The sequence below is a fragment of the Triturus cristatus genome, chromosome 3_1 (assembly GCF_964204655.1).
Source record: "Triturus cristatus chromosome 3_1, aTriCri1.1, whole genome shotgun sequence".
Taxonomy (NCBI): Eukaryota; Metazoa; Chordata; class Amphibia; order Caudata; family Salamandridae; genus Triturus; species Triturus cristatus.
Window position 1 is genome coordinate 235422159 of NC_140583.1, and position 20922 is coordinate 235443080.

Below are 20922 nucleotides of genomic sequence, written 5' to 3' on the forward strand. Positions count from 1 at the left end.
TTGTACTCACGCAACAACCGCTTGTGTAACTTCAGTAGTCGCCGCTGTGCCCGTCTCACGGGCACCAGTGGGCAAAGCTAAAGTTATGGTGCAGTACGTCGGGGATTCTGCCGGGGGGTTGTGATGCACTTCTACTGGGCGTGAAGTGCTAAAGGGTTTATGTAATTCCAAGGCCGGACTCGCTGGCCCAGCCCCTCCCTGCCCAGCGGCCCAGTGGGAGGAGAGTGGACCTGACACCTGCCTATATACAGGGAGCCGGGGCAGAACTTCGAAGAGAGCTGGCGTCCAGAAGAGAGCGCACACTGCACGCACTGCACTCCAAGCCCTGCTCGGAGGGGAGTGAGGATCGGTCTCAGCGTCACTGCACTCCTGCCCACTGCACGCACTGCTTGGAGCCCTGCTCAGAAGGGAGTGAAGAGAGGCCTCAGCCTCACTGTGCCCTGTCCACTGCACGTACTGGGCTTCAAGCCCTGCTCAGAAAGGGGTGACGTGTGCCCCCAGCCTCACTGCACTCGTTCACTGCACACGAGCGTGAACGCACGATCAACTATACCAGCGCGCACCAGTTCACTGCACGCCGCAGGGATACACTGGGCACCACTGCATCCCACGCCGCTACTTCTCCGCAGACCACACTTCCAGTGAGCGTCTCTCTCCCAGCACACCCCGTTATAGTGCCCCACAGCACTCTCTGCCACAGCACTACGCTGCACGCCAAACCGCGGCGCTGTACGCCATGACCTCTAGCAAGATCGAGATGCCCGGAGCGGTGAAGACGGACCCGGCGGCCCTAATGGCCTCGCTGCACCTGCTGCCCTCCCCCACGGCCAACCTGGAGATCCGGCACACCAAGGTAAGAGGTTACGGGGTCTCACGGGGATGGGGGGGAGCACTGGCTTCGGTGCCTGACGTCCGTCCACGCCTGGGCAGCTCCGTAGCCCTCACCAGCTCCCTGGCTGCGTTAGTTCTACAGACTTCACCAGGTCTGAATTTGCTTCCCACGCAGCACGAGCTCCCGCACACTGGCCCGCACGAGCTCTAGTCTGTAGTTGCACCGCGGCCTGCAATATCCCCCACCCCAAAACTAGCTGGCACGACAGGCAAGCCAGTAGCCCCCCCCCCACCCCCAGTCTAGTAACCCCCTCCATCATACACACTGGTCTGTAGAAACGTCATACCCCGTAGTAGCCCAAGCCTGCACTCACCCCTCAGACACGGACCGGCCTGCACGCGCTTCATACCCTGCAGATGCTCCGTGGTCTGTTGGTCTTCACGAACTCCCCGCCCAGCCTGCAGCTAGTTTCATGGGCTGTACTGAGTCCTTAGCTTGCACCAGATGCCAGCCTGCCCTAGCTCCCCACCCTTCATTGGCTCCTTAGCTTGCACCAGATCCCAGCCTGCCCTAGCTCCCCGCCCTTCATTGGCTCCTTAGCGTGCATCAGATCCCAGCCTGCCCTAGCTCCCCACCCTTCATTGGCACCTTAGCTTGCACCAGATGCCAGTCTGCCCTAGCTCCCCACCCTTCATTGGCTCCTTAGCTTGCACCAGATCCCAGCCTGCCCTAGCTCCCCGCCCTTCATTGGCTTTAGCGTGCACCAGATCCCAGCCTGCCCTAGCTCCCTACCCTTTGTTAGCTCCCCTCTGCACTAGTTCCACGCCCTGTAAAACCCGCGCACCCGGCAGTAGTTCCTCTGCCTGTACTTGTTGCCCCCAGCGTGCTCTGCAAGCACCGCATCTGACGGCAGCCGGCACTAGATCCCACGAGGCACCAGATCCCGGGTGCATTGTATACCTAGTCAGTTCTAAATAACATGCTGCTCCAGACACTTGGGGATCTACATGCTTATAGTGGGACGGCCAGGCTGCACGAGATCTCGAGATCCATTGCTTCTTCTGGACCCCACTAGGCTTTCAGCATGTGCTGTATTCTCTTTGCTGCATATTATTTCCAGTCTGCACGGGATTCTCACATTCACTTGATCGCCAGCCAGCAGGGGATCCCCCTCTCGCACCAGTTCCTTACAGCATGCATCGAATGCCCAGACTGGACTAGATCTCTGGTCTGCACTTAGATCCGTGGCCGACTGACTCCCCAGACTGTACTGGATCCAGATCCAGTCTGTCTCAGAGCTAACGCCTCTACCTCTTTCCCTATCTGCAATCTCTCCAAATCCTGCTCTAGAATAGATTCCAATCCTGCCACAAGATCCCGGCTTGCAGTAGATCCATAACCTCTACTAGATCCCAGCCTGTACTGGATCCCAGAAAGAACCATGCGGTAGCATCTCCTTACCCTATCCTGGCTCTGCACCATCTGATCCTAGTGTGGATCACGGCCTGCACACTCCCGCCCGCCATGCAGTACTTCACACCGAGTGCCTACACTGTTTCAGTCTCATTCCGTGCTTGAACACCCCAAGTCTGCACTGACATCCCCACCCTGCACTATTACACCTCCCCTGCCTGCACTGTGTTAGCTCCCTTACCTGCATTATCCCTCAGTCTGCACTGACATCCCCGCCCTGCACTATTACACCTCCCCTGTCTGCACTGTGCTAGCTCCCTTACCTGCATTATCCCTCAGTCTGCACTGACAACCCCGCCCTGCGCTATTTCACATTCAGCGCCTGCACTCGTGTAGCTCCCTTACCTGCATTATCCCTCTGTCTCCACTGACATCCCCGTCCTGCACTATTTCACGTCCAGTGCCTGCACTCTTGTAGTTCCCTTACCTGCATTATCCCTCAGTCTCCACTGACATCCCCGTCCTGCGCTATTTCACGTCCAGTGCCTGCACTCTTGTAGCTCCCTTACCTGCATTATCCCTCAGTCTGCACTGACAACCCCGCCCTGCACTATTTCACATTAAGTGCCTGCACACTTGTAGCTCCCTTACCTGCATTATCCCTCAGTCTGCACTGACAACCCCGCCCTGCACTATTTCACATTAAGTGCCTGCACACTTGTAGCTCCCTTACCTGCATTATCCCTCAGTCTGACATCCCCGCCCTGTTTCACATCCGTGCCAACACTCTTGTAGCTCCCTTACCTGCATTATCCCTCAGTCTCCACTGATATCCCCGTCCTGCGCTATTTCACGTCCAGTGCCTGCACTCTTGTAGCTCCCTTACCTGCATTATCCCTCAGTCTCCACTGACAACCCCGCCCTGCACTATTTCACATCAAGTGCCTGCACTCTTGTAGCTCCCTTACCTGCATTATCCCTCAGTCTGACATCCCCGCCCTGCACCATTTCGCATTATGTCTGCACACTTGTTGCTTCCTTACCTACATTATCCCTCAGTCTGCACTGACATCCCCTGCCTGCACTCTTGCAGCTTCCTTGCCTGTCTTAACACCTCCAGTCTGCACTAACAGCACTACCCTGCACTATTTCACATTTAGTGCCCCGTGTTGACGGTTCCCTGCCCTGGTCCCTAGCACCTACAGCCTGCACTTCACCCTGTATTATTTCACACCCCGTGCCTGCACGGTTGTAGGTTCCCTGCCTGAACACCTACAGTCTGCTCTACTAACATCCGCGCCCTGCACTCTCACACCCCGTGCCTGCACGGTTGTAGGTTCCCTGCCTGAACACCTACAGTCTGCTCTACTAACATCCGCGCCCTGCACTCTCACACCCCGTGCCTGCACGGTTGTAGGTTCCCTGACTGAACACCTACAGTCTGCACAAGCGAAAACCTCCGTCCAACACTGCTACACACCCGAACCTTCTTCGTTCCACCCTGTGGCTGTACCAGATATCCCCGTCTTGTGCCAGGCCCCAACCTGCACCAACATCTGGTGTCAACGTTATGACAACTCTCCGCAACCCGCCGGCACAGAGCAGAGATGGGCCGGCAGCGCGCCCGGCTGCTGCACATCTGGGCGCTGCACACACGTGTTCTCTCAGGGCGGGAGCCGTGTTTACATGACGGCCGGCCGGGCTTGTTACACGCATTACGGAGGCTCGGGAGCAGCGGGGAGCCCTGGCTCCACTCGCTGCAAAGTTAAGCAGATCGGCTCGTTTCATTTCTACGCCATCTTTAAGTGCCTCCGGGGGACCTTGAGCGCGGCGTGTTTTGTGCAGTTATTGGCTCGCAGTGGGGTGATTGCTGTTCGAAGGTGCTGTAACTTTCCAGTACAGTTCCAGCTCCGTGAACTAGTCTAGTCTGCATAGTCAAAGGCAAATTATTTCGAATCCTATTGACGCGCCCCTCAGCCAGAATGTATAATTGTATACGTGATACTCTCGCATTCGTTGAAATATGCATAGCTCTGTTGCCCCTGAAATGTAAGCGGCCTCCCGTCAAGCATACTTTTTTTTAAATGTTGTGTAACATCATCCAGGATACTCAATGTTGTATAAATGCCCCTCTTATAGAGTGATTTGCCTCCTAAAATCGATTACACGTTATAATGTCTGAATGAAGGTGTAATCCCCTCAAACACGTTTTTTGTCTAAAAACGACATCAAACCGCCTCTAAAACTTGATTCCAGCATACCTGATATAAAATCCCTTTTAAAAAACGATCCCTTGTATCCAATTAAATACAGGGCACATGTTGTTCCCATCTTGTTGTTAATCGCTTTACTGCTGATTGGCTAGTGACTCCCCTCTTCTTAGATGCTTCGAATACAAACAGTCAGCCACCCCTTAGTTTATAACAACTTTTCTGTCAAAAGTGGTTCGAACGAGTATTTGTCTCCAAATAGTGTTTTTTTCTGTAGCAAGGAGTATACGACTGAACCGCCAATTTCAAAAGGATAAACCGAATGATGAGAATATACATATATTAAAACGCGCGACATGTTTACAAACAGTGCGAAGGTTGGGCCCGCCTCATACAGATTTGGAGCCCGTTTTGTTGTTTTTCATGTTTCTGTGGCACCTTTCGAATTCGCCTCCCATTCAGACGTTGCTAATTGCATACTTTCTTTTGTTATGATCCGGGCTTTGCTGACTTCGCATTTTCAGTTTCAAGCAGTTAATGCACGTTGAGAAGTGCCAGGTTTTGCTATACCGATTCGCTGTGATGATACATTTTGTCACAAACGAATATTGGTTCCGCGTACCTTCTCCCCGAACAATCCGCACCTTCATCCTTGCCGACACGGTTCGCACCGTCTCCAAGAACAATCCGCACCTTCATGCTTGCCGGCACGGTTCGCACCGTCTCCAAGAACAATCCGCACCTTCATCCTTGCCGGCACGGTTCGCACCGTCTCCCAGACCAATCCGCACCCTCATCCTTGCAGGCACGGTTCGCACCTTCATCCTTGCCGGCACGGTTCGCACCGTTTCCAAGAACAATCCGCACCTTCATCCTTGCCGGCACGGTTCGCACTGTGTATCGGAAAGTATACATTCTAGCTAGAAGAGCTTGTTCTAACCTTGGCGCACTTTTATAAGGCCTTCTGTCCACAGAGAGGATTTCAAGGCAGGAAACAAACTGGGGAATCCGCGATTATGTAGCTGCAAATCTGTCTAAAATGAAAAGGCTGTCGAAGAAAATGATTTCTTAAAAAACACACACTACGAACGAACATCCCAAGGTCCAGTTAATTGTGCTTAAAATTGTTCATCAACAGAAACATAATACATTACATCAGGACTGCAAACTATCAAGGTATGGATTCACGTTTCCTGGTTAAAAAAACATGCATTTGAAAAGGACATTTATTGAACACGTTTTTTTTATTGTATAGTGGAGTCTGAAAGTACAAACTGCAACAAGAGGCGCTACTCGAAAAAGGAAGTCCCAAGGAGTAGTCCCGTTAATTCTATCATCCCTCCATACATATGTTTGTTTAAATCCCCAAACATTAAAGACTGCACTGCATACTTTCCCAATGCTGGGAACTGCAGAAGAGGATTGGCAGGCTGCCACAGAGAATCATTCATTGACACCCATGACCGTTCCCAAACTGATCATATCGCCTCTAGTCAGTGCGTGTTCACATTCAGCTCGTGCGCCTTAACGATTCAGTGGTGGAAGCTGCAAACTAAGATAATGTTTTACAGAAAAAAAACTATCTCGTTTTGTTCCTTATCAGAGGGCTGTCATAAGGATCTAATTTAGAAGTTTTTTTGCAGTTTTATACAGCGCGAAAATGGCCCAAGAACTTCACAGCGCTTTCCAGGAGATCAGGATAAGGGAACTCCATTTGTTAGGCACGGGGGAATTACAAACAACGCGGAACCATCAGTCACAGAGACGGCGCGCCCGAGGACAGTGCTATAGGACGCCACCTCTCGTTCACTTACGGAACAGTCTATTATATCAGCTGGCTCATTATGTGTGCGTGTTAGCGCGTGTGCATGCACGCGCCTGGATGTCACTGTCCAGCGATAAGTTCCGAGCTGTAAGCACTCCCGAGCCCTTGTCCTCCAGGCGCCCGTTGTAAAGACAGATCTTTACACCTGCACTGTCTTGGGCAGCCGTGAGGTTATCTGATGGGCACTGAGTGGCATTGACAGGAGCCGAATGCCCCCAGTTGTCTTCCATTAGAAGCAGCGCGTGGATAGTTGGTGCAGGGGCGAAAGATGTCCCTGTGCAGGAGATGAGCATACCTAGAACAAGCCAGCAGATACAGCTAAGCGTTAAAAAGACTTCAGCCCTTTTCCATCCCAGTGTTACACACGTTACACGAGAGAGCTCACGGTGCCAGCTTTCGCCTACCCAAGTGCTTATCCCATAGTACACGAGAGAGCTCACGTAGTGCCAACTCTTTCCCACCAAGTGTTGCACCCACATTACATGAGGGAGCTCATATAGTGCAATCTCTCCGACCCAAGCGCTGCTCTCATATTACACAATGGAAAGACCACACAGTGCCAACCTTCTCCTACGTAAGCGCTGCTCTCATATTACAAAGGAGATCACATAGTGCCAGCTCTCTCTTGCCCAAGTATGGTACTCATATTACACAGGAGAGATCCCAGAGTGCTAGCTCTCTCCTACCCAAGCACTGCTCTCATATTATATGATACAAGAGCTCACACAGAGCCAACTCTCTCCCACCCAAGCGTTGTACCAATATTACACGAGAGAGCTCGCTTAATGCCATCCCTCCTACCTAAGTACCACTCTCATATTACACAAGAGCTCACACAGTGGCAGCTCTCTTCTCCCCAAGTGTTGCACCCATATTATACGAGAAAGCTCATATAGTGACAACTTTCTCCTACCCAAGCGCTGCTCTCATATTACACAGGAAATCACATAGTGCCAGCGCTCTCAATGTTGTAATCATATTACATAGGAGAGATCACATAGTGCCAACTCTTGCCTACCTAAGCACTGCTCTCATATTACACGAGAGCTCACACAGTGCCAACTCTCTCCCATCCAAGTGTTGTACCCCTATTACACGATAGAGCTCACTTAATGCCATTCCTCCTACCCAAGTGCCACTCTCATATTACACGAGAGCTCACACAGTGGCAGCTCTTCTACCCACGTGTTGCACCCATGTTAAACGAGAGAGCTCACACAGAGCCAACTCTCTCCTACCCAAGCGTTGCTCTCATATTACAGAGGAGATCACATAGTGTCAACTCTCTCCTACCCAAGCGCTGCTCTCATATTACACAGGAAATCACATAGTGCCACCGCTCTCAATGTTGTAATCATATTACATAGGAGAGATCACATAGTGCCAACTCTTGCCTACCTAAGCACTGCTCTCATATTACACGAGAGCTCACACAGTGCCAACTCTCTCCCACCCAAGTGTTGTACCCCTATTACACGATAGAGCTCACTTAATGCCATTCCTCCTACCCAAGTGCCACTCTCATATTACACGAGAGCTCACACAGTGGCAGCTCTTCTACCCATGTGTTGCACCCATGTTAAACGAGAGAGCTCACACAGAGCCAACTCTCTCCTACCCAAGCGTTGCTCTCATATTACAGAGGAGATCACATAGTGTCAACTCTCTCCTACTCAAGTGCTGCTCTCATATTACACAGGACAGATCACATAATGCCAACTCTCTCCTATTCAAGCGCTGCTCTCCTATTACAGAGGAGATATCACATAGTGTCAACTCTCTCCTACCCAAGCACTGCTCTCATATTACACGACAGCTCACACAGTGCAAGCTCTCTCCTACCCACGCACTGCTCTCATATTACACAGCTCATACAGTGGCCGCTCTCTTCTACCCAAGCACTGCTCTCATATTATACTATACGAGAGCTCACACAGTGCCAACTCTCTCCCACCCAAGTGTTGTACCAATATTACATGAGAGAGCTCGCTTAATGCCATCTCTCCTACCTAAGTACCACTCTCATATTACACAAGAGCTCACACAGTGGCAGCTCTCTTCTCCCCAAGTGTTGCACCCATATATGGTCCGGCACGGCCTACTGCCCCCTCCTCCCTTCTATTGTGACAGAAACCAATACAATCATTTTTGTTTGGAATAGGGGGTCGTCGACCCCCGATCGTATTTTATTAACAAACACACATATTTGCACACAAATATATAATTACGCAGAAATGAAATGATAAGACAGGATTCGGTACATTTGATTCATTCCTAGCTTTAACCAAGCTCTAATACATAATGTTCCTATCCTAGTCTAAACATATTGCTGATCACATTTCTGCGTATTCCTTTTGGGCCTACGGCAAGGTTAACACGCTGGCCCCTCCCCCTTTAATCCAAATTGTCCCGCGCACCCTTACCAGAGTGCGCATGCGCAGGGGGCCCAGCTGACCCGGAAGCACTTCCTTCCAGGCAACCCCATACGTTCAAGACTTACTCCATATTTGTCCCGCGCCCCCCAACCAGGGTGCGCATGCGCAGGGGGCCCAGCTGACCCGGAAGTAGTTCCTTCCAGGCAACCCCCATACGTTCAAGACTTACTCCATAAAGGGGCCATGCAGACAGCGCAGCTTACTTACGCCCGCGTGCGGGGTGGCCAACCAGCCAATGGAAAGCGTAACCCCCGTTTGTCCCCGCACCGTTGCAACCAACCGGTTGTAACTGCCCCTGGAGTCTGGTGAGAGCCACATGTCCCTCCCCTCTGGGCGCCCCACTTAATAAGGCACCCCAAAAGATTAGTCAATTTAGTCTGTCCAACCGATGACCTTACCGCCTGACCTGAAATACCGCCTAAAACACGACAAAAAGGCATTTACAAACAAATTGTCTTCGTAATTGACACCCTGTGGAAAAAACACACTAACATATTTCACTTCAACAAACATCTATCTCAGGGATGGTGGGTGGGGGAAAAAGGTTAAAGGTCCTCCCGAGGGAGGAGGCACACGCGACGGGTGTGCTGCCGAGGGGAGCGGAGAGCAAAGAGACTGCCCTTCGTGCTCCCCCCGGCTTTATACTACCTCACATCCACCAGCTGGAACTGGTTCCTGGTGAGGGGATCACCCGCGCCCCGGAAGTGATCCGATCACTTCCGGGGCGCGGCGGATTCTTCCATGACCCGGAAGCGATCCGATTGCTTCCGGGGCACGGCCCCCAGCCAATGCGGGGGCCAACGGAACGGGAAAGATACGGGGGCAGGCCGACCACCATAATGGCGGCAGGGCCGATGCTGGCCCCGTCTTCCTCCTATACGAGAAAGCTCATATAGTGACAACTCTCTTCTACCCAAGCGCTGCTCTTATATTACACAGGAAATCACATAGTGCCAGCGCTCTCAATGTTGTACTCATATTACATAGGAGAGATCACATAGTGCCAACTCTAGCCTACCCAAGCGCTGATCTCATATTACAGAGGAGATCCCATAGTGTCAACTCTCTCCTACTCAAGTGCTGCTCTCATATTACACAGGACAGGTCACATAGTGCCAACTCTCTCCTATTCAAGCGCTGTTCTCCTATTACAGAGGAGATATCACATAGTGTCAACTCTCTCCTACTCAAGTGCTGCTCTCATTTTACACAGGAGAGATCACTTAGTGCCAACTCTTTCTTAGACAAGTATTGTACTCATATTTGACGAGAGCTCACACAGTGCCAACTCTCTCCTATTCAAGCACTGCTCTCATATTACAGAGGAGATATCACATAGTGTCAACTATCTCCTACTCAAGTACTGCTCTCATATTACACAGGAGAGATCACATAGTGCCAACTCTCTCCCACCCAAGTATTGTACTCATATTTCACAAGAGCTCACACAGTGCCATCTCTCATACCCAAGCGCTGCTCTCATATTACACAGAAGAGCTCACAGTGTAAATTCTCTCCTACCCAGGGGCTGCTCTCATATTACACGAGAGCTCACACAGAGGCAGCTCTCTTCTAGCCAAGTGTTGCACCCATTTTACACGAGAGAACTCAAATAGTGCCAACTCTCTCCTACTCAAGCACTGCTCTCATATTACACGTGAGCTCACACAGAGGCAGCTCTCTTCTCCGAAAGTGTTGCATCCATGTTACACGAGGGAGCTCACACAGGGACAACACACTCCCACCCAAGTGTTGCACCCATATTATACGAGAGAGCTCACATAATGCCATCTCTCTTACCCAAGTGCCACTCTCACATTACACATGAGCTCACACAGTGACAGCTATCTTCTACCCAAGTGTTGCACCTGTATTAAAAAAGAGAACTCAAATAGTGCCAACTCTCCCCTACCCAAGCACTGCTCTCATATTACACATGAGGGCGCACACAGTGTCAACTCTCTCCTAACCAAGTGCTGCTCTCCTATTACACAGGAGAGATCACACAGTGAAAAAACTCTCTCCTATCTAAGCGCTGCTCTCATATTACATTGGAGATATCACAGTGTCAACTCTCTCCTACTCAAGTGCTGCTCTCATTTTACACAGGAGAGATCACATAGTGCCAACTCTTTCTTAGCCAAGTATTGTACTCATATTTCACGAGAGCTCACACAGTGCCAACTCTCTCCTACCCAAGCGCTGCTCTCATATTACAGAGATATCACATAGTGTCAACTCTCTCCTACTCAAGTGCAGCTCTCATATTACACAGGAGAGATCACACAGTGCCGACTCTCTCCTATCTAAGCGCTGCTCTCATACAACAGAGGAGATATCACATACTGTCAACTCTCTCCTACTCAAGTGTTGCTCTCCTTTTACACAGGCGAGATCACATAGTGCCAACTCTTTCTTAGCCAAGTATTGTACTCATATTTCACGACAACTCACACAGTGGCAATTCTCTTCAACCCAAGCGCTGCTCTCATATTACAGAGGAGATATCACATAGTGTAAACTCTCTCCTACGCAAGTGTTTCTCTCATATTACACAGGACAGATCACATAGTGCCAACTCTCTCCTATTGAAGCGCTGCTCTCATATTACAGAGGAGATATCACATAGTGTCAACTCTCTCCTACTCAAGTGCTGCTCTCATATTACACAGGAGAGATCACATAGTGCCAACTCTCTCCCACCCAAGTATTGTACTCATATTTCACGAGAGCTCACACAGTGCCATCTCTCATACCCAAGCGCTGCTCTCATATTACACAGAAGAGCTCAGAGTGTCGAATCTCTCCAACCCAAGGGCTGCTCTTATATTACACGAGAGCTCACACAGAGGCAGCTCTCTTCTACCCAAGTGTTGCACCCGTATTACACGAGAGAACTCAAATAGTGCCAACTTTCTTCCACCCAAGTGTTGCACCCATATTATACGAGAGAGCTCACACAGTGTCAACTCTCTCCTACCCAAGAGCTGCTCTCATATTACACATGTGAACTCACACAGAGGCAGCTCTCTTCTACCCAAGTGTTTCACCCGTATTACACGAGAGAACTCAAACAGTGCCAACTCTCCCCTACCCAAGCACTGCTCTCATATTACACATGAGAACTCACGCAGTGGCAGCTCTCTATTCAGAAAGTGTTGCACCCATGTTACACGAGGGAGCTCACATAGTGACAACTCTCTCCCACTTGTATTGTACCCATATTACACGAGAGAGCTCACTTAATGCCATCCCTTCTAACTAAGTGCCACTCTCATATTAAACGAGAGCTCACACAGTGGCAGCTCTTCTATCCAAGTGTTGCACCCATGTTAAACGAGAGATCTCACACAGTGTCAACTCTCTCCTAACCAAGCGCTGCTCTCATATTACATTGGAGAAATCAGATAGTGTCAACTTTCTCCTACTCAAGTGTTGCTCTCATTTTGCACAGGAGAGATCACATAGTGTCAACTCTTTCTTAGCCAAGTATTGTACTCATATTTCACGAGAGCTTACACAGTGCCAACTCTCTCCTACCCAAGCGCTGCTCTCATATTGCAGAGATACCACATAGTGTCAACTCTCTCCTACTCAAGTGCTGCTCTCAATTTACACAGGAGAGATCACATAGTGCCAACTCTTTCTTAGCCAAGTATTGTACTCATATTTCACGAGAGCTCACACAGTGCCAACTCTCTCCTACCCAAGCGCTGCTCTCATATTACAGAGATATCACATAGTGTCAACTCTCTCCTACTCAAGTGCAGCTCTCATATTACACAGGAGAGATCACACAGTGCCGACTCTCTCCTATCTAAGCGCTGCTCTCATACAACAGAGGAGATATCACATACTGTCAACTCTCTCCTACTCAAGTGTTGCTCTCCTTTTACACAGGCGAGATCACATAGTGCCAACTCTTTCTTAGCCAAGTATTGTACTCATATTTCACGACAACTCACACAGTGGCAATTCTCTTCAACCCAAGCGCTGCTCTCATATTACAGAGGAGATATCACATAGTGTAAACTCTCTCCTACGCAAGTGTTTCTCTCATATTACACAGGACAGATCACATAGTGCCAACTCTCTCCTATTGAAGCGCTGCTCTCATATTACAGAGGAGATATCACATAGTGTCAACTCTCTCCTACTCAAGTGCTGCTCTCATATTACACAGGAGAGATCACACAGTGCCAACTCTCTCCCATCTAAGCGCTGCTCTCATATTACAGAGGAGATATCACATAGTGTGAACTTTCTCCTACTCAAGTGCTGCTCTCATTTTACACAGGAGAGATCACATAGTGTCAACTCTTTCTTAGCCAAGTATTGTACTCATATTTCACGAGAGCTTACACAGTGCCAACTCTCTCCTACCCAAGTGCTGCTCTCATATTACAGAGATACCACATAGTGTCAACTCTCTCCTACTCAAGTGCTGCTCTCATATTACACAGGAGAGATCACACAGTGCCAACTCTCTCCCATCTAAGCGCTGCTCTCATATTACAGAGGAGATATCACATAGTGTGAACTTTCTCCTACTCAAGTGCTGCTCTCATATTACACAGGAGAGATCACACAGTGCCAACTCTCTCCCATCTAAGCGCTGCTCTCATATTACAGAGATACCACATAGTGTCAACTCTCTCCTACTCAAGTGCTGCTCTCATATTACACAGGAGAGATCACACAGTGCCAACTCTCTCCCATCTAAGCGCTGCTCTCATATTACAGAGGAGATATCACATAGTGTGAACTTTCTCCTACTCAAGTGCTGCTCTCATATTACACAGGACAGATCACATAGTGCCAACTCTCTCCTATTGAAGCGCTGCTCTCATATTACAGAGGAGATATCACATAGTGTCAACTCTCTCCTACTCAAGTGCTGCTCTCATATTACACAGGAGAGATCACACAGTGCCAACTCTCTCCCATCTAAGCGCTGCTCTCATATTACAGAGGAGATATCACATAGTGTGAACTTTCTCCTACTCAAGTGCTGCTCTCATTTTACACAGGAGAGATCACATAGTGTCAACTCTTTCTTAGCCAAGTATTGTACTCATATTTCACGAGAGCTTACACAGTGCCAACTCTCTCCTACCCAAGTGCTGCTCTCATATTACAGAGATACCACATAGTGTCAACTCTCTCCTACTCAAGTGCTGCTCTCATATTACACAGGAGAGATCACACAGTGCCAACTCTCTCCCATCTAAGCGCTGCTCTCATATTACAGAGGAGATATCACATAGTGTGAACTTTCTCCTACTCAAGTGCTGCTCTCATATTACACAGGAGAGATCACACAGTGCCAACTCTCTCCCATCTAAGCGCTGCTCTCATATTACAGAGGAGATATCACATAGTGTGAATTTTCTCCTACTCAAGTGTTGCTCTCATTTTACACAGGAGAGATCACATAGTGTCAACTCTTTCTTAGCCAAGTATTGTACTCATATTTCTCGAGAGCTCACACAGTGCCAACTCTCTCCTACCCAAGCGCTGCTCTCATATTACACAGGAGAGATCACACAGTGTCAACTCTCTCCCATCTAAGCGCTGCTCTCATATTACATTGGAGATATCACATAGTGTGAACTCTCTCCTACTCAAGTGCTGCTCTCATTTTACACAGGAGTGATCACATAGTGTCAACTCTTTCTTAGCCAAGCCAACTCTCTCCTACCCGTGTTCCGCCTACGTTACACAAGAGAGCTCACACAGTGCCAACTCTCTCCTACCCAAGCACTGCTCTCATATTACACAGAAGAGCTCACAGTGTCAACTCTCTCCTACCCACGGGCTGCTCTTATATTACACGAGAGTTCACACAGAGACAGCTCTCTTCTACCCAAGTGTTGCACCCGTATTACACAAGAGAACTCAAATAGTGCCAACTCCCTTCTACCCAAGCGCTGCTCTCACATTACACATGTGAGCTCACACAGTGGCAGCTCTCTTTTCCCCAAGTGTTGCACCCATGTTACACGAGGGAGCTCGCACAGACCAACTCTCCCCCACCCAAGTGTTGTACCCATATTATACGAGAGCTCACATAATGCCATCTCTCCTACCCAAGTGCCACTCACATATTACATGAGAGCTCACACAGTTGCAGCACTTCTACCCAAGTGTTGCACCCATGTTACACGAGAGAGATCACACAGTGTAAACTCTCCTACCCAAGCTCTGCCCTCATATAACACAGGAGAGATCACATAGGCCAGCTCTCTCTTACACAAATGTTGCACCCCTATTACACAGGAGAACTCACACTGTGCCAAGGACTTCACCCATATAACACGAGAGAGCTCACTTAGTGACATCTTTCTTCTACTTACGTGCTGCTCCCATAGTACACAAGACAGCTCACACAGCAGCAGCTCTCTTGTACCAAAGTCCTGTCCCCATGTTACAGGAGAGAGTTCACAGAGGGCCAACTCTCTCCTACCAAGTGGTGCACCCAGTTACACGAGAAAGCTCACATAGTGCCAGCTCTCTTTTACCCAAATGTTGTACTCATATTTCAAGAGAGTGCTCACACAGTGCAGGCTCTCTTTTACCCATTTGCTGTACTTATATTTAACGAGAGAACTCACACAGTGCTGGCTTTCTTTTATCAAAAATGCTGTGCTCCTATTTTAAGAGAGAGCTCACATAGTGATGGCTCTCTTTTACCCAAATGTTGTACTCATATCACAAGAGAGAGCTCACATAGTGCCGGCTCTCTCTTTTACCCACATGTTGTACTCGTATCACAATAGAGAGCTCACATAGTGCCGGCTCTCTCTTTTACCCAATTGTTGTACTCCTATTTCACGAGACAGCTCACACAGTGCCGGCTCTCTTTTACCCAATTGTTGTACTCCTATTTCACGAGACAGCTCACATAGTGCCGGCTCTCTTTTACCCAATTGTTGTACTCCTATTTCACGAGACAGCTCACACAGTGCCGGCTCTCTTTTACCCAATTGTTGTACTCCTATTTCAAGAGAGAGCTCACACAGTGACGTCTCTCTCTTTTACCCAATTGCTGTTCTCACATTTCACCAGAGAGCTCACACAGTGCCGGCTCTCTCTTTTATCCAATTGTTGTACTCCTATTTCACAAGAGAGCTCACACAGTGACGGCTCTCTCTTTTACCCAATTGTTGTACTCATATTTCACCAGAGAGCTCACACAGTGACAGCTCTCTCTTTTACCCAATTGTTGTACTCATATCACAAGAGAGAGCTCACATAGTGCCGGCTCTCTCTTTTACCCAATTGCTGTTCTCATATTTCACCAGAGACCTAAGACACTGCCAGCTCTCTTTTATCCAAATGTTGTTCTCATATTTCACAAGAAAGCTCACACAGTTCTGGCTCTCTTGTACTCAAGTGTTTTACTCATATTGTATGCAAGAGGGCTCTCTTTTACCCAAATGTTGTGCTCATTTTCAAGAGAGAGCTTACACATTGCCGGCCCTCTTTTACCCAATTGTTGTTCTCATATTTCACAAGAGAGCTAAGACACTGCCAGCTCTCTTTTACCCAAATATTGTACTCATATTTCACAAGAAAGCTCACACAGTTCTGGCTCTCTTTTACTCAAGTGTTTTACTAATATTTCACGAGTGAGCACTCTCTTTTACCCAAATGTTGTATTCATATTTCGAGAGAGCTCACACAGTGCCGTCTCTCTTTTATCCAAATGTTGTGTTCATATTTCAAGAGAGTTCACAGATAGTGCCGTCTCTCTTTTATCCAAATGTTGTGTTCATATTTCAAGAGAGTTCTCAGATAGTGCCGTCTCTCTTTTATCCAAATGTTGTGTTCATATTTCAAGAGAGTTCTCAGATAGTGCCGGCTCTCTTTTATCCAAATGTTGTACTCATATTTCACAAGAGCGCACACACAGTGCTTGCTCTCTTTCACCCAAATGTTGTACTCATATTTTACGAGAGCTCACACAGTGCAAACTCTCTTCTGCCTAAGCACTGCTCTCATATTACACGACAGCTCACACACTGCAAGCTCTCTGCTACCCAAGCACTGCTCTCATATTACACGACAGCTCACACTGCAAGCTCTCTCCTACCCAAGCACTGCTCTCATATTACACGACAGCTCACACACTGCAAGCTCTCTCCTACCCAAGCACTGCTCTCATATAACACGACAGCTCACACACTGCAAGCTCTCTCCTACCCAAGCACTGCTCTCATATTACACGACAGCTCACACAGTGCAAGCTCTCTCCTACCCAAGCACTGCTCTCATATTACACGACCGCTCACACAGTGCAAGCTCTCTCCTACCCAAGCACTGCTCTCATATTACACAACAGCTCACACAGTGCAAGCTCTCTCCTACCCAAGCACTGCTCTCATATAACACGACAGCTCACACACTGCAAGCTCTCTCCTACCCAAGCACTGCTCTCATATAACACGACAGCTCACACACTGCAAGCTCTCTCCTACCCAAGCACTGCTCTCATATTACACGACAGCTCACACAGTGCAAGCTCTCTCCTACCCAAGCACTGCTCTCATATTACACGACCGCTCACACAGTGCAAGCTCTCTCCTACCCAAGCACTGCTCTCATATTACACAACAGCTCACACAGTGCAAGCTCTCTCCTACCCAAGCACTGCTCTCATATTACGCAACAGCTCACACAGTGCAAGCTCTCTCCTACCCAAGCACTGCTCTCATATTACACGACAGCTCACACAGTGCAAGCTCTCTCCTACCCAAGCACTGCTCCCATATTACACAAGAGCTCACAGTCCAAGCTCTCTCCTACCCAAGCACTGCTCTCATATTACACGACAGCTCATACACTGCAAGCTCTCTCCTACCCAAGCACTGCTCTCATATTACACGACAGCTCACACAGTGCAAGCTCACTCCTACCCAAGCACTGCTCTGATATTAAACAGGAGAGCTCATACAGTGCCAGCTCTCTCCTATCTGAGTGCTGCTCGCACATTACACAGACGGACTCACACAGTGTTGAGTGAGGCACCTATATTACACCAGAGAGCTCACTCAGTGCCAGGTTACTTCTACCCAAGTGCAGCTCCCGTATCACGTGAGACAGCTCACACAGTGCCAGCTCTCTTCTTTGAAGCAGATGAGCCCATACAGCATCATAGGAGAGTTCACACAGTTTCAATTTCCCCCCTATTCTACCCAGGTGATGCTGCCATATTACACGAGAGCTCAGTGTCAGCCCTCTTCTACCCAAGTGCTGCACCCATATTACACGAGAGAATCCACACACTGCTTGCACTCTTCTACCAAGGAGATGCTTCAATGTTACAGGAGAGAGTTCACACAGTGCCGGCGCTCGTTTCCCCCCAAGTGCTGCACTCATATTACATGAGAGTGCTCGTGTGGTGTCACCCCTTTGCTACCCAGGTGTTGCTCATTTATTACACAAATGTCAACCCTCTTTTACCCAAGTGCTGTTCCCATATTACACGAGAACACACACAGTGCCAGATCTGTTGTACCCAAGTGCTTCACCCCTGTTCCTTTGCCAGCGTTCTACTCTCGTGTAATATGGCACATATTCACTTAGTAGAATTGTGAAACACTGCACATCAGCTTTGCTCTTCTTTGGTTAACGATATTACACATCTGTAATGTTTGTTATGTATGTGCATCTTGTCAGTTCACAGTTTGCATATATATCTAGGTTTGTGGGCTTTGATCTAGTCAGATGCATTTAAAATCAAGGAAAAAGTTGTCATGACCAGACTGGGCATCAGAGGACAGGGGAACGAGCCAGTGAACAACCCATTGATCTTACCCTTTAACACCCTGTCTCCTGGGCTGTACATTGAGGTTTCTGGGGATCTCTGTTCAGAGTTAGTCTGGCCGGGAAGTCTGTAGGCCAGAGAGCTGATGAATTGGGGTACCTCTTAGTCTGCACCAAGGGCTAGCACTGAAACTTCAGCTCGAGTCAGACAGGCATTCTCTTTCAACCCCTGGTACCTGTGGTGCAGACAGTACTTGATGTTTGTTGATTCCACAAGTCCAACAGGACATTCATTCATGTGTCGATGGCATACAGTTGGATGTGCACCTGGTGCTGCTCCAAAACCCCTTCCACTGGGAACCTCAAGGTCAGGGTGGGTTCTGGTTGCATTTATTCAATGTCAGCATAGCTTGTAGCATACATCGTTCTATTGTGTCTTATACGTCTGAGTATTTGAGTAATATTAAAGCTGAAGGTCTACCTGCATTCAGGAATAGGAGAAAATCTTCCCTCATGTACACCGGGTGGGTTTACTGCTACTCAAGGTTTTACTATTGCTCAGGAGTAGGAGTCTCTCTCCCACCTACTCTTGATGCTTTCTTTTGACTTCTTTGTTGCATCATTTCCTTGGGTGGGGCACGTTGGAAATTTGCTAAAATCATCAAGATTAAATGGGTCTGCTGATTGTTTCTACAAGACAAGAGTGATGATTATGTGTCTCAGTAGGTCTGAGATGATCATGAGGTTATCATAGAGGCAATGTCTGCTGCCAACGAAGGGATTATTTCATGCCCAAGACTGGACACATCTTTACATGCAAGTTGGACACTTTTGTTTTGGGGCCCAGACTCCCCTCCTTCTTAGCCTTCATGGGATTGAAGCTGGTGGCGTCCAACTGCAGCATTTGTTGAATAATTGAGGGTGAGATAAGGAGAGGCTTCAAGGTTGCTGGAGATGAAGCTACAGAGTTTGGTTATAATTTTACTTTAAAATTTCTGCTATATCTTTACCATCTTACATGGATGCACACGTAGATCTTTAGTGTGTGTGGGGGAGAGAGGGGGTTCCACCGCCTTGTATTTGTTGACCTCTCTTTTTTGGCTGGATGCATTATTCTGTGAGAATATCTGTTTTTGTTGTCCTGGCAGCTCTATAGTAGATGCACTATTGTCACTTGCATCAGGTTTCATATTTGTCTCTCAGCATCAGGTATCCAGGTTACAGTTACCACATTCATCTTTGTGAGTCGCTTATTGTGCAATTCATTTATAAATTTGATTCAAGGATTTGTTTTCTTTTGGACGGAGCCATATGTCGGATATGTTATGGTTGGGGTTACTGAGTTAGAAGAGGACATATCAACCCTACTATCCTTTAACCCTAATTCACTAATTTTTCCCATTCAAGGACTGCATCTTTGATAGTTGAGTTTTTGGCTGAGTTGAAAGTTCTAATAGTTTAATCGGGACAGGGACACACAGATGTAAACTTAAAGTCTTCCCATCAGCCATTGTGTTTTCCCAACAACAGTAGCCCATTTGTGCAGGTCTTGCATTCATATTTTAATCGCTATACCCCTACATTTATTATAAACCAAATTTATTGTTCCAATGACTTAATAGTTAGAAGCCGGAGCCAGTTATGACATAAGGAAGGAGATAATTAGGAGAGAAGGGTTCAGGCCTACAGTAGCGATCTATTTATTCATTCACCTAGCAGACATGCAGATGCCCGGAGTAGAATATGCTGTTTATTATCATTGTTGAGCATTGCTGGGCTATGACTTACAAGAGGCAAAGCCTTCGATAGATTTACGTATGTTGTACTGTATAGTCAATCTATGGCGCAGAACATCCATTCAGTGTTTTACTGGAGGACATTGTGCTAGTGTTATAAGTGGCCTTGGTTCTAGTGTTAGTGCCACACATGAATACAGAGATTTTCTATGCGCTAGGAGTGTGCTTAACATGTACTCACTGCAAAAGGACATTTTGCTATTCTCATACTGTATGTGATCTCACGAATATCTGTGCTTGACAACGGCGGTGCTGGACCTGCTCTCAGTGCCGCTCTGTATACTATACTGGTCTTGGATCATACATCGAATCGAGACAGCGGGGATGGTGCCGTGTATGTGTTATATTTCCCACTGTGGTGGTTCAGATTAAAAACTCAGTACTGGTGCTCTTTGTGTACTCAGTGTTGTGCCCTACATTGATGCTTCAGTACTTGGATTGTGTCCTGTGCTTTGGGTAGATGGTGCTGTACCTGTGCTGATGGTTGTTGTGTGCAGAGCGATGGTGCTGTAAATTGGATCTTATTATATGTATGTATAAGATATAAACTAAGATTTTATGATTTAAGTTTCTTCTTCATATAACACTAATGGTCAGCAGTCTTGTTCATCAAAGTCTTCTGGACTGAAAAGAATATTTTTTT

The 20922-nt window shown here is 48.1% G+C and overlaps 1 protein-coding gene across 1 annotated transcript in view; it reads left to right on the top strand.

Moving 5' to 3' along the window:
• Positions 1 to 270: 270 nt before the first annotated feature.
• ALDH1A2 (aldehyde dehydrogenase 1 family member A2) overlaps positions 271 to 20922 on the top strand; it is a 258338-nt gene continuing 237686 nt past the window's right edge. Inside the window, exon 1 of the mRNA XM_085643757.1 lies at positions 271 to 853. Within this exon, the coding sequence (XP_085499883.1) occupies positions 737 to 853 (117 nt within the window). The 5' untranslated portion in view covers positions 271 to 736. The remainder of the gene's footprint in view (positions 854 to 20922) is intronic.